The 13,166-nt window shown below is 48.4% G+C and overlaps 1 protein-coding gene across 3 annotated transcripts in view; it reads right to left on the bottom strand.

Moving 5' to 3' along the window:
* Kank4 (KN motif and ankyrin repeat domains 4) overlaps positions 1–13,166 on the bottom strand; it is a 79,522-nt gene that overhangs the window by 30,298 nt on the left and 36,058 nt on the right. For all 3 annotated transcript variants that reach the window (XM_050136405.1, XM_050136407.1, XM_050136408.1), the window contains exons 3-6: positions 6,756–8,669; positions 5,682–5,793; positions 3,594–3,812; positions 678–765 (exon numbers count right to left, since the gene is read on the bottom strand). In XM_050136405.1, the coding sequence (XP_049992362.1) occupies positions 678–765; positions 3,594–3,812; positions 5,682–5,793; positions 6,756–8,669 (2,333 nt within the window). The remainder of the gene's footprint in view (positions 1–677; positions 766–3,593; positions 3,813–5,681; positions 5,794–6,755; positions 8,670–13,166) is intronic.

Here is a 13,166-nt window from a genome sequence, read left to right as displayed (position 1 = left end):
AAATGGGCTTTGAAGGTGCTTACAGGTTTTTCCACTTTGGGTCTGACAGCTATCTCCTGGTTCAGGCCAGTAGCTCTTGATTAAAACTAGAATGCAAGAATTACAGGTTCGAATCTCCACGGGACATAAGGGTGGGGCAAATCAAATGGAGATATGGTTTTATTTTTGGTCTCTTGACCCATTAATACCCGTTAAGCAAAGCCATAGCATGGTAGCATCAAATGTGAGAACTTAAGGGAGATAGAGACAGGCTACCAATCACTGCTGTTTATTGCTGAGGAAACCGGCCCTGTGCATTGAGTTAACTGCCTTCGGAAGAGGTCCTGGAAATAAAACCCATGTCATGTTCCGCATGTCTTTTTCTACTTTACCCATGGTTTTGTTGAACTGCAAGGCACTTTGAAGTCTAAGCCACCGAGTTTAGTGGCAGGCACTTGGCTATGACTTTTAGAAATAGTTGGTAAAATGCCTCTGACCCATGGCTAGCTTTCTGGTACAGAATCTTTCTATTTTCTCAGCTTGTCTCCTGAGGGGACAGCACTTGGGTAAATCACAGAATGCCCGATGAATGGAACTCTGTGTGTGTGTGTGTGTGTGTGTGTGTCACTGCCACCGCAGGTAAGGGACCAAAGTCATCCCACTGGAAACCCCTGTGTGACAGTGGGAAGTCCGAGTACCAGGAGATGATCGGTGGTGGCCCCGGTTTCTGGCAGGTGTTGGCTCAGTGCCTGGCATGCGTTAAGAAATTCCTCTGAGGGTTTACACCTGAAGGAAACAGAGAGATTATATCGTTGAGTATGCTGACAGAAAGACATTCACTCTCCGCCTTCAACAGCCGAAACGCTCAAGCTGGGCAACCTCTCCACAATGAGGGGCATTCCTAAGAAACATGGCCGCTCATAGCTCTACGTGGCTCGGCCTCTGAGCACTTCTGAAGGTCAGGTGCTGTCTTTTCATGCTGCTCTTGGCAGGGGCTGCAGCAGATAAGGAAGGCATGGGGTAAAGGCCCAGTGCCAGTTATGGCCATGCCAGGAAGGAAAGAGATCGCTTCCTGCCCGGGTGTCCAGACAAACCCAAAGAACCCAATCCCCGCCAGCAGTTTCTTCGAGTTGTCCCCCATGAAGGACAGGACTAACACGGATAGCGTTGGTAAGATGAGAAGCTCTGAGGCTGGGGTACCACAGTGACAGGCACTTGTCTCATGACTGTGAGGACTTCTTCTCATGAAGATTTAATAGCACGTTCTGCTTGGGCTGTTGCAACGGAGCAGCCCTGTAGGCCTGCTTATGGCCATCTCTGTTCTTCCATCTCCCAAAGCCACACTGAAGATGGTGGAGTGATGCTAATGGTTCTAGCTGGCCCATTTCTGTGTATTGAGGGCCTACTCTGGGCTGGGCGTTTCCCAGCATCTCTCCTTACAGGCCTCAGATCAGACCTATAGGGCTGCTTCCAGGACACTGAGGTGACCCTGATGGTCAAAGTGTGGAACTGTTGTCACCAGTTGCATGAAGTCCCAGCACTTGGGCAATGGCAGAAGAGAATGTGTAAGAACCGGAAATTAGACATCAAAATACCAAGTAATTCAATTAAAAAATGGGGTCCAGATCTAAACAGAGAGTTCTCAACAGAAGAATCTCAAATGGCTGAAAGACACTTAAGGAAATGTTCAACATCCTTAGTCATCAGGGAAATGCAAATCAAAACAACACTGAGATTCCATCTTACACCTGTAAGAATGGCTAAGGTCAAAGACACCAATGATAACTTATGCTGGAGAGATGTGAAGCAAGGGGAACACTCCTCCATTGCTGGTGGGAATGCAAACTTGTACAACCACTCTGAAAATCAGTATAGCAGTTCCTCAGAGAAGTGGGAATCAACCTACCTCAAGACCCAGCAATACCACTCTTGGGCATATACCCAAAGGATCTTCAATCATGCTACAAGAACATGTGCTCAGCTATGTTCATAGAAGCCTTACGTGTAATAGCCAGAACGTGGAAACAATCTAGATGCCCCTCAATCGAAGAATAAATAAAGAAAATGTGGCACATTTACATAAGGGAGTACTACTCAGGGGTAAAAAACAATGACATTTTGAAATTTGCATACACATGGATGGAACTACATCCTGAGTGAAGTAACCCAGACCCAGAAAGATGAGCATGGTATGTACTCACTCTTAAGTGGATACTAGTTGTAAAGCAAAGGATAACAAGTCTATAGTCCATGACCCCAGTAACAAGTAACAAGGAGAACCCACAGAAACAAATAGCTCTCCCTGGGAAGGGAAAAGAGACAAGATCTCCTGAGAAAATTGGGAGCATGGGGGTGGGGGAAGAAGGGAGGATAAAAGGGGAAGAGGAGGGAGAAGGAGACGGGGAAGGAGAACTTGAGGGAACAGGATAGCCAAGATGGGGGAAGGACAGAGACAGAGAGCAAGGAAAGAGATATCTTGATTGAGGAAGCCATCATGGGGCTAGGAAGAAACCTGTCACTAGAGAAATTCCCAGGAATCCACAAGGATGACCCCAGCTAAGACCATAAGCAATAGAAGAGAGGGTGCCTGATCTTGATTTGCCCTGTAGTCAGACTGGTGAATGTCTTAAATATCATCATAGAAGCTTCATCCAGCAACTGATGGAAACAGAGGCAGAGACCCACAGCAGAGCACTGGGCTGAGCTCCCTAAGTCCTGTTGAAGAGTGGGAGGAATGAGAATATGAGCAAAGAGGTCAAGACCATGATGGGGACAACCACTGAAACAGTTTACCTGAGTTAATCAGAGCCCAACAACTCCGGCCTGACAGGGAAGGAACCAGCCAGCACAGGACCACACTAGGCCATCTGAGTGTGGGTGACAGTCGTGTGGCTGGGGCAGACTGTGGGGCCACTGGCAATGGGACCAGGATTTATTCCTTCTGCTTGTACTGGCTTTTTGGATCCCATTCTCTTTGGAGGGATACTTTGCTCAGCCTTGATATAGTAAAGAGGGTCTTGGTCCTTCCTCAAAGCAATGCGCTAGACTTTGTTGACTCCCCATGGAAAGCCTAACCCTCTCTGAGGAGTGGATGGGGGATAGGGGAGGAAGATGGATGGAATAGGAGGACCGGAGGGGGTAGGAACTGGGATTGGCACATAAAATGAGAAAAGATAGTTGTTGTTGTTGTTGTTGTTGTTTTTTTAAAGCAAAAAATAAAAAAAAAAGAATCAGAAGGCCTGGGCCCAAATCCTTGCCCTACTCAGGGATCCCAGGGCCACTGTTTCCATCTCTGTGAAGCAGGATTATGGGAAGTGCTACCTCTGGGACTGCTGAGATGAGTCCCGAAATACATGTGAAGTCTGCCCTGTTTACAGCGCCAACACATGCTGGTTATCTAGAACTTGGGCCGTTTGAGTTGTTTCTCATGGGGGCAGAGGTCACATTTGTTTGGTTCACTCAGCATAGGGGTCGACACAAAGCAGACCCTCGAGAAACATCGCTCAGGGGATGGGTGAAACTGCACACAAGCACAATGGGACTGGGTGAAGGAGAAATGTGCCCTTGCCCCTCTTTAGAGTAGCACGTGTCCCAATGCTACCTATGTGACTCACCTCTCAGGCCTCAGGTGAGAGATCTCCTCCCCAGACCCACTTGTCTGGCCTGAGTTACCGGCACCTTCCGTGACACCTTGCCCAGTCTCACGGACGGGATGTGTGTCTCTGTCCTGTCTGGGCTCTGAGCAATCACGGTTCTTCTCAATCTCACCGTCAGACGCGTCCTCAGGGGAGGTGTCCTCCCCACTGGTCTCCTCGCTGGAAGTGGTCTCATAGCTAGAAAAAGGCAGAAGGTCATTTGATCGATCCTTCTTGACCAGGGCCAGTGGTGTATGTCAACACCAGTACCTGCTACTGGAACCCTAATGTCCAAGCCGGAGAGGGGCCCAGGTCTAGGTTAACTCCTTACATCTACCTGAGATTCCGGAACTACCTCATTTCTCTGCATGGCCAGGAATCCTCCTGTAGCTTCCCTGCTCCAGCCTGGATTACATCTGACAGTGGTGAGCCCCTCAATACCCGCTCCACAAGGTTCTAATGTGATAATAGCCACAAATAAAAGGGCAGTGAAGGGAAGAAGACCGACTTCATGTTGAATACAGGTTCTAGCTGGGCATAGTGGTTTGTACCTGCAATTTCGGTACTCAGGGGACAGAGGTAGGAGAACCAAGTACTTGGCTATCCTGGGCTACATAGTAAGACTCTGTCTCAAAAATAAAGTGTGTGTGTGTGTGTGTGTGTGTGTAAGAGAGCGAGAGAGAGAGAGAGAGAGAGAGAGAGAGAGAGAGAGAGAGAGAGATGGTTTCCTAACCTTGGCTACACACTAGAATCTTCAGAGTGTTTAGCATTCTCAGTATGTGGACTGTACCCCACGCTAACTACACCAGTTTCCATGACTGCAATCAAGAATTTCCAAAGCTTGGTGTCTCTGGTGTGCGGCCATGCTGAAAACCATGGTTCTAGAGATTCAAATACTGACCAGTGACCAGGAGAAGACTCCATGGGCAGGGCAAGCAAAGAGGAAAAGAACATGGCCATGCCATCAAGGCCCTTCCGGGTCTGGGCTAGAATTTCTTCAGGTTTCTATAGCAATCGGTACTTCCTTGTCAGAATAGCCAATCAACAGTTCCCTTTCCTTATTTTTTTTAAATTATATTACATCTACTTATTCATTAGTATCCCCCCCCCCCTCTCTCTCTCTCTCTCACACACACACACAGTGTGTGCATGGAGGTCAGAGGACAGTCTGAGGGAGTCAGTTCTCTCCTTCTGCCTTGTGGGTCCTGGGGATTGAACTCAGGTCCTCAGCCTTGGTGGCAAGCACTTTAGCCAGCTGAGCTCTCACTGGGCTCTCTTTGTTTCTTGACTTACCTGTGAGTCAAAGGCAACAACCAGGATGTACTTGCCTTTTTTTTTTTTTAAAAAACCCACCTAGCATACAGCTGTCTTTTAATGAACAGTGAAATGACCAATTTAGGATCAGTGAGGTACAAGTTAAGAGCATACCATTCACCCACAAATCCCCATACACCCCAGATTATATTGCTTAGTGACGTCACAGCTTGTGCAGTGTTCTGATGCCCACAATGATGAAACCCCAAGGATGCCTTTCCCAGAATGCATTCTTATTGATGGATGATACTAACAGCCAGTCTCCCAGTCTAGAGAAGGCGTGGCTCATATCCTGGTAGCAATGATTAGTTGTTTTTGTTGTATTTGCAGAAGAAAAACACAAGTGGACTGGGCTTGGGGGTGTAGTGGTAGATAGAGTACCTGCTATTGTGTGCAAGACCTGGGTTCGAGTCTCAGCACCAGAAGGAAACAGAGATCAAACTTGAAGTTCAACAAACTGTAGAGCTTGTGCTACTGTTGTGTTCAAGTCAGAGGCCTTCCTCAAAGGGCCCAGAGACCCCGAAACTCCCATAAGCCACCTAAAGGCAGATCCTGAGGAGACCAGGACAAGCCATTAAAAGCAGAGGTTCCAAGAGACCAGTGCAGCTGGCAAGGAGTCAGACACTTGCAAACCCGCCAGGCCACGGAGAGTGAATCCCTACAGAAGAACGAGACCCCCAGGACAAGGGTGCTAAGGACAACAGTGGATTAGGTAGCAGGAAAGGCGGTCTGTGCTTCACAGGCGATGCTTACCCACCGTTAACCCCAACAAACTGAAGGTTCTTTTTGGTCCCATTACCTCCTGCACGGAAGCCATAGTCTTTCTTTTTCATTATGGATTTAAGGCTGGTCGACGGAGAGATCTCTAGGCAGACACAATATCACAGGTTAGAATGACCTTGGGGCAGTCAGACCAGGATTCTTGCTTTAAGAGGATATGGGTATATGAAGAAGGAGAAAGGAATAGGGGTAGATAATGTAGACTGGGCGTTTTCAGACTGTTAGTGGGAGGCCCTTGTGTTCAATGTTTGTAGAACTGTCCCTAGAAACGATGTCACTCTTTGTGTGTGGATGACAGAGTAGCTATTGGAACACGTCTCAGAACCATGTGTGTAGTGTCAGCATTATCTCAGGGCTGGGAAGTAGCTGAAAAGCGAGACAGTGGCGGATTGGTGACCTGTGTTGTGCAAGGCGCTCGATGGTTCAGCTTCGTGCAACAGTGAAGGGTGTGTGTGCTGTCTCAATCATTCCTGCTCAGCTAAGGGGTGACTTCTATACATGAGCATCCCTTCCTCTCCTTCCATTCCCCCCTTGTCCTCCCTCCTTCCAGCCATTCCTCCCCCCCCTTCCTTATCTTTCCACACCCCAAATATCAGATGAACTATTTCAGGTCTCATTCTAATGTCCCTTCAAATTCAAGCTAGAGAAAACCTTTGCCATGAAAGGCCAGAAAGGAAGGTGGGAATTGCCGGAGTCCAGGAAGCAAGAAGGAAGACCCAGGAGGAGTGAACAGGCAGTACCATTCTTGAGCTTTGACACGGACTATACATAAAGCATCACAGACAAGCACTCTCTGGGAAGGCTTGCTGCTTCAGGTTTGGCAATGGCTTTCCCTCCACGCTGGGTACCTCTGTGGTCTGTGCTATCTACTTAGATTTATGTGGAAGCCCTGCAGCTAGACACAATCCGGTAACAAGGCCTCGACAGATCAGTTTTTATTTCCCTGAGTACCTGAGGGTGTTAAAATCTTTTCAAAAACATATTCATAATTAAAGCCCCTAGTCCCTACACGTAAAGGAGAAGCAGGGCCCAGGTATCGGTATTTACCCATTGATGGCTGAGTGGTGGAAGAGGGAGGGGCAGGAGGTTCCTTCTGCTCTGGGGCCTGGGCTGAGTAGGCAGAGAGCAATAGGTTGAGGGAACTGAGCAGCTGGCTCTGGATGCTGCTGAGCTTGGAGGCAGGCTGCTTGATGGCGCTGGCTAGCTCGGGGTACCCATGCTCCAGGCAGTTCCACTGCTCCTGCAGTAGCTCCTGGATCTTCTTAACATACTGCCCGATTGTGGCATCTTGTGGCGAACTCGCCGGCCTTCCTGGATGCTCGGCCCCTGGGAGTTCCGAGCTGGCCTCCTCCCTGATCACCGCTGCAGTCCCTCTGTGGCTGCTCCAGGAAGAGGCTCCTGTTGGCCTGCTCAAGTCCTCGGCCCCCACCTGTGGGCCTCTCTCCTCCTCAGAGACATCTTCTTCGATCCTGAGTTCCATGGAGAGGCAGCTACATAAGGACGAGGCAAGGACCTGCTCAGGTCCCCTTGGCATTGACACTTGGGGCAGCAGCACAGGCTCTTCAGGGCTCTGACGTCCTTGCTTGTGACTGTTTTGGACCCGTGGGAAGCCGTTCTTCTCTGCTCTAGATGCCCAGCATTCAGGATCTGGGGTTCTCAGCAGGTTGACACCAATGTTCTTGTCACATGATTCTTTGGGGATGAGTTCAAGGAGAGGGTCAGTGTTCACCATGGCGTCAGTCTGGTCCAGAGCATCGCTGACCTTCCCTTGACTAAACTTTTCTTCTAACTGGGCTACAGCACACTCCAACTCCTTAATCCTCTGTTCCCTAGCCTTGGTCTCCTCTTGCTGCTGCGTGAGGGCAGCTCTGACCTGGGCAAGCTCCTCTGTTTTTCCTGACAGCTTGTCCTCAAGGGCCGAGATCTGATTCTTCAGGCTGGAGGTGTTGCCAGAGTCTGTCTCTACCAGGCCCAGGCTTTCCTCTGTTGCCTGGATACCAATGTTCCTCACATCCACCTCGATGGGTGGAGGAGGTGGGATCTCACTGATGTTGAGCTCAATTTCCTCAAGGGTGAGCTCATTCTCAGGGATGGGGGACGGGAGAGGGGGTGGGCTGGGCGTGGACGAGCCAGGAGTTAACACCCCCTCTGCTTTACTGACTTGGTGCTGAATTTCTGCATCCCCGAGAACCATGGGTACATTCTGGACTGAGGAGGGAGGACCCGGCTGAGAGAGGTGACTTGAGGCCTTTATGCCACCTTCTTCAGGCTCAGCCCCCTCCCAGACCAACTCTGGAATGGCTGGTTCTAGCTCTCCTAACTCCCTGTCTGTTGACTGGGTTGTTGCTTCGAAACCTGTGAAGCCTTTTGTGGGGTCAAAGGTACCATCACAGACAGTGCCTTCCCCCTGGAGCTGAGGGAGGGCAAGAAGTGCGGAAGGACCTGAGGTCAGACCGGACTCATCAGGGGCTCGGTTCTGCAGTAGTGTAGCAGGCATGCTGGATGCCCTCAAAAGCTGGGGCCGTCCACTCCCACCATCTTCCAGAGGCCCAGTCTCCACCTGCCTGGTAGCCTCTGCCAAAAGGGTCTTCCTGTGATAGCTCAGCTCACTGCCATGCGCTGAGGCCCGGGGGACATCACCTAGTGGCAGTGACTGGGATTGCTCCTGGGTCCCCAGGGATATCTTTCTGGGCACCACAGGAGACCAGTTTTGCTGGGGAGAAGCGGAGTGGGTGCGAGGCCCACTATTGGGAAGGCTAAAGTTTCGAGGCAAAGTACTAAACTTAGCCTGCTTGGCTCTTCTGTGGATGGGAATCCTTTTGATGGTGTGTCCTTTCTCGATGTCATCCACATATTTGAGGAAGTCCAAGTCCAAATGAAAGCCATACGGGGTCTCCACAGAGTAAGGGTGGCTCTTTAGACGATCTTTCTCTTCATCCCCCTGAGAGGATCGGTCCTTGGCTGGGAGGTATGAGACATAAAGAAAGAGCACAAAGTTAACATGATGCTGAATGTCGTGACTTTACCATCACATTACCGGAACGAGCCTTTCCTCCAGTGCTCTAGCCGTCGAAGGATGCTGCAGAGCCTATGGGCTTGCTGCCTGTGCTGGGATATTGTCTTATCAAATCAATGTGTATTTAGCCAACGCCTGTGCTTTCTTAGTTTCAATATGCCACCTCAGTTGTTATCATGAATCGAGCTGCAGATCAGGAAAACAAAACTGTCTAACACTGTTGTTCTGGGTGGCATCGTGTAACTGCTGAGCCAGAGCCCAGCGATTTGTCAAAGGAGGGCACCAGCTAATACTGATGGACACGGAAGATTCTGCAGGAGGAGACAGACAGTTTTCTCAGCATTCAAAAAGACACTGGAATGCCTCAGATAGGTTCCAGCAAATCTTACAAAAGGCTAAACTATTGATAATTTATAACACCTATATTTCTTAAGCTCCTGGGGTGCCTAAATCCCTGGTTACCTAAAGACCAACAGGAACTGTAGTAGGTGATCATGGGTGCCAAGTTTTTCTTCCCCCCGAAAACTGAGTAGGAGGGAACAATAAGAGTTCCACTTCAAAAGTCCATGCTAATGAGGAAACGCCACCTGCCTCATGGACTGAGACACAGTTGTCAACAGAGGAAATCTCATAAAAGTCGAAAGGGACAGATATATTTTCATAGATATGTGGGTCCCATGGTCTCTTAGAGACACCTAAGCCAGGCTTCCTTAGGCCAGGGCACCACAATATCCCTCCTGACTCCCACAGGAGACACGAGGAACCTGTCAGTCCAATGACTACTTGAAGTCATTAGGACTTGCACAGATTATCACTGCCCCCCCCCATCCACCCTGGTTAACTAATCCTTTAGAGCTCTTCATAGGACACCCTTGTTACCTCTGGACATGGGGTGTGAACACATTGTGAGAAAATTGAGCTTAGAGGTCAAGACTACAAAGCTTAGCGGGGTATTGTGGTGCCCGTCTGTATTCTCAGCACTTAAGGCTAAGGCAGGAGTTTTAAGTTCCAGACTAGCCTAAACTATAGAGTGATACTTTGTTTCAAAAGGAAAAAAAAACCTCACTAGAGAAACAAAAGAGAATACCAGAGCCAAGTCTATAATCTACTCTGTGACCTTGGGAAACCTACTCAGCTTCCCCCTGTCTCATCCTCTAAAAGTGGGAATAATAATATAAGATTAATGTAAGATTATTGTGAGGCCTAGTTAATTAATAATGAATATGATACACTCAGTCCTGTGTCTGGTGCATAATAAACGTTCTCAGTATTATAGTTACTGTTTTTGTGGAAGCCCAAAACGTAAAGAACTGAGGTCCCCTGATGGAAGTCAATGTCTGTGACTCTCTACTGGGAACGAAGGAGGGCCTGCACACATTCACTGGGATTAGTGCAAAAATACATAAAACATCAGCAATTTGATCCATATAACTCAGCTACTATTTACAAAGTACACATGCGTCTGTTGCTGAATTATACATTCTAGAGGCACAAAGAGAAGTCAGTAACAGCCATTTCTCTCAAAGGCTTTATGATCGAATACGGCAGCAGCAAACTGCAATGTGCTGAGTAATTGGACACAGTTTACAGTAGTCTTCCTTGCTGACTAACTTTTCCCCTTTCTCTGGAAGTATTTTCTTGGATATGGAGGAACATTTTTGCCTTGCTAATGGAGGGAGACTTCACAAGAGTGACACAGGATGGGGTATTATGTGAGCAAATACGAATCTGCCAGAACAAGAAAGCAAACAACTTTGTAAGATGTTAATATCCTGGATCAGGGGTTAAGAGCACTGACTACTCTTCCAGAGGACCCGGGTTCAATTCCCAGAACCCACATGGAAGCTCACAACTGTTTGTAATTACAGTTCCAGGGGACCAGACACCCATGGCAAAACACCTATACACATAAAAATTTTAAAAAAAGAGAAATTAATCTCCAAGATGGCTCCATCAGTTCTTAGCCCCTTTAAACAAGCAAGCTAATCCTATTAAGAAAGGGGGAATCTATTTCCTCACAACTTTGAATCTCTGCTGTCATGCAATGCTTTGACCAAAAGAACATGGCAGGGATGATGCTAACAGAACTCTAAAGTTAGTCTATAAAGAGACTGGCAGTTCCCACCAGGGGCCTCTCAGATTGCACGTATGTTGGGAAGTCAGCTACCATGTAAGAACTCTACCATGTAAGAGGCGGTCATGATGTGAGGATGTCTAAGCAGCTTCTCATAGAAGCCATCTGGAGAAGAAGGGATGGACATAGGCAGAGGGAGAGAGAGAGAGAGAGAGAGAATGACTGCCCTAGCCAAAGGCCAGGCGTAAGTAGAAAGGTCACCGAGGAGCGTCAGACTTCGACTACAGGAAGGACCCCAAGCGAGGAGCTCTCAGCTAAACCTGGACCAGTAATTAGTTACTGTAGCAAGCCAGTAAATGTCAGAGGAGTCCACTCTGCAGAAACAGGCAGCCATTCTCTAGGTGGAAGTCAGGGAAACAGCAAAGACACAGAGCTGTGAGCGCACACAGCACACCCGGGGTGGGTAAAGTTTCTATGGCCACAACTTAAAGTGTGGGTGGTGAAGAGTAAGGAGAGGAAGACAAAATGGGGAAAGCGAAGAAAAGCTGAATCATGAAGCAACTCGGAGCCATGCCAACCACGTGACTTATTGCCCAGGTCACAGAGTTCACTAACGATCTTTAAATGAGTAAGTTGGTGAAATTTTAAGAAGAGGTGTTTGGGGTTTTGTTTGTTGTGGGGGTTGGTTTGGTTTAGTTTGGTCTTGAGATAGGGTCTCACCATGTAACCCAGGCTGGCTCTGAACTGTCAATCTTTCTGCTTCACTCAGCTTCTGGAGAACTGGGTTTATAAATGTGTAACATCCTGCCCAGTTCGAAATGAACATTCTTGTGAAGAACTAAAAGATAAATCAGAGGCCTGGGGCCAGTAGAGAGATTGTTGATATAATCTAGAGAAACTGAAAGTAATTTGGAGGGAAAGAGGCAGGCTCTAAGAGGACACTAATGATGGGATTGCTGGGGAAGACAGCCTGGGGCTGTGTGCCTGGTGGCTCCTCCTAGCTGTGCGACAGACCTCCCCAGTGGCTCTCTGCTTAGATGTCTCTAGAGAATGGGATGAAGTTGACCTGACACACGAAGCCTGTGCACCGCTATTGCTAAATAGATCCACAGGTCTGCGGGTGATCGTTACAACCACAGCAGAGACCACGGTCCCTGTTGGGCTTTAGAGTTCAGTAGACAGTGAGGCAGTGTGTCTCTGGCACCCAAATATCTCCACATAACTGCATAACTTCCCATCTACCCACACAACTTTTTCTCCCAACGTGCCCACTTCCCAAGGAGACACAATTACAGTAGTGTGACCATTTTTCTATTATTGCTTCTGTTAGTTTCCTAAGATGTACTCCGAAGCCTCCTGGCCCACTCAGGAGAACCCTGGATTAGGAGAACAAACCAAGTCAGAGAGGAGATGGCTGTCCAATGTGTGGAGATTCATGACCCAGAGCAGAGTCTGCTCCTAAAGGAGAGGCTGCCCTGTTTATCACATCTGTCTCTTGTCTCTATGCAGTAGAAATCTCTGATTTTCCCAGGGGCTTCTGGGAGCAGATCTGGAGCATAAATACATGACATCAAGTAGGAAAAAGAGTGTTAAAAGGCAAAATCTTTCAGCTGAGAGCCAAGTCTGAGCTTGAGAAAATACCAAAGGTAAGAGGTTTGCAAAGTCAAGGTAGTTCAGGACTGGTCGCCCAGACCTTTAGTGCCAGCACTCAGGAGGCAGAGGTAGGAGGCAGGCAGATCTCTGCGAGTTCAAGGTCAGTCTGGTCTATATAGCAAGATTCTGGCCAGCCAGGGATACACAATGAGACCCTGCCTAAAATAAAAGAGGTCAAGATCCAGAGGATGTACCCAAAGGAAGGGGCCCCTTTCTTGAATTACTGGGGGTGTCATTGAATCACTAGAGAGAGTGACATTGAGGAGGCAGAGCAGGGACCACTTGCAGGGATGCACTGGGAGGGTGGCTATCTGTGGGAAGTGGCAGCCTCCTGGAACATAGGGCAATGTGTTTGGATAGAAGCAAGAGGCAGGGCTGCAGCTGACTTCCAGGTCTAGGTCCTACCACTAGTAAGGGCCACCAGTAAGGGCCATGTGACTGAAAGGTGGTGGGCTCTCCCATTTCCCGATACTGGAAAAAGGATCTATCTCATCAGAGTTGGGAGCCTGGGCCCTAGGGCCTGCCGCATGGTTCCTGGGAGGGACCATTCACTGTGTGAGATAGCTATTACTCAATGATCTTATGCGCAGCATCTTGTTTCCTTCTGAACGTGAGAGGCAAAATTATATATTAAGTTTTAATTACTATGCCTCAGAGATCCATGAAACAAAAAAACGCCTCTGATCTGCAAGCCCCTTGCCCAAGGACAAATAGT

Source organism: Alexandromys fortis, unplaced genomic scaffold, assembly GCF_014885135.2.
Source record: "Alexandromys fortis isolate MF-2015 unplaced genomic scaffold, M_Fortis_MF-2015_v1.1 scaffold_13, whole genome shotgun sequence".
Lineage (NCBI taxonomy): Eukaryota > Metazoa > Chordata > Mammalia > Rodentia > Cricetidae > Alexandromys > Alexandromys fortis.
Note: the sequence above shows the minus strand (reverse complement) of the source record. Positions and strands in the feature narration are given on the sequence as shown.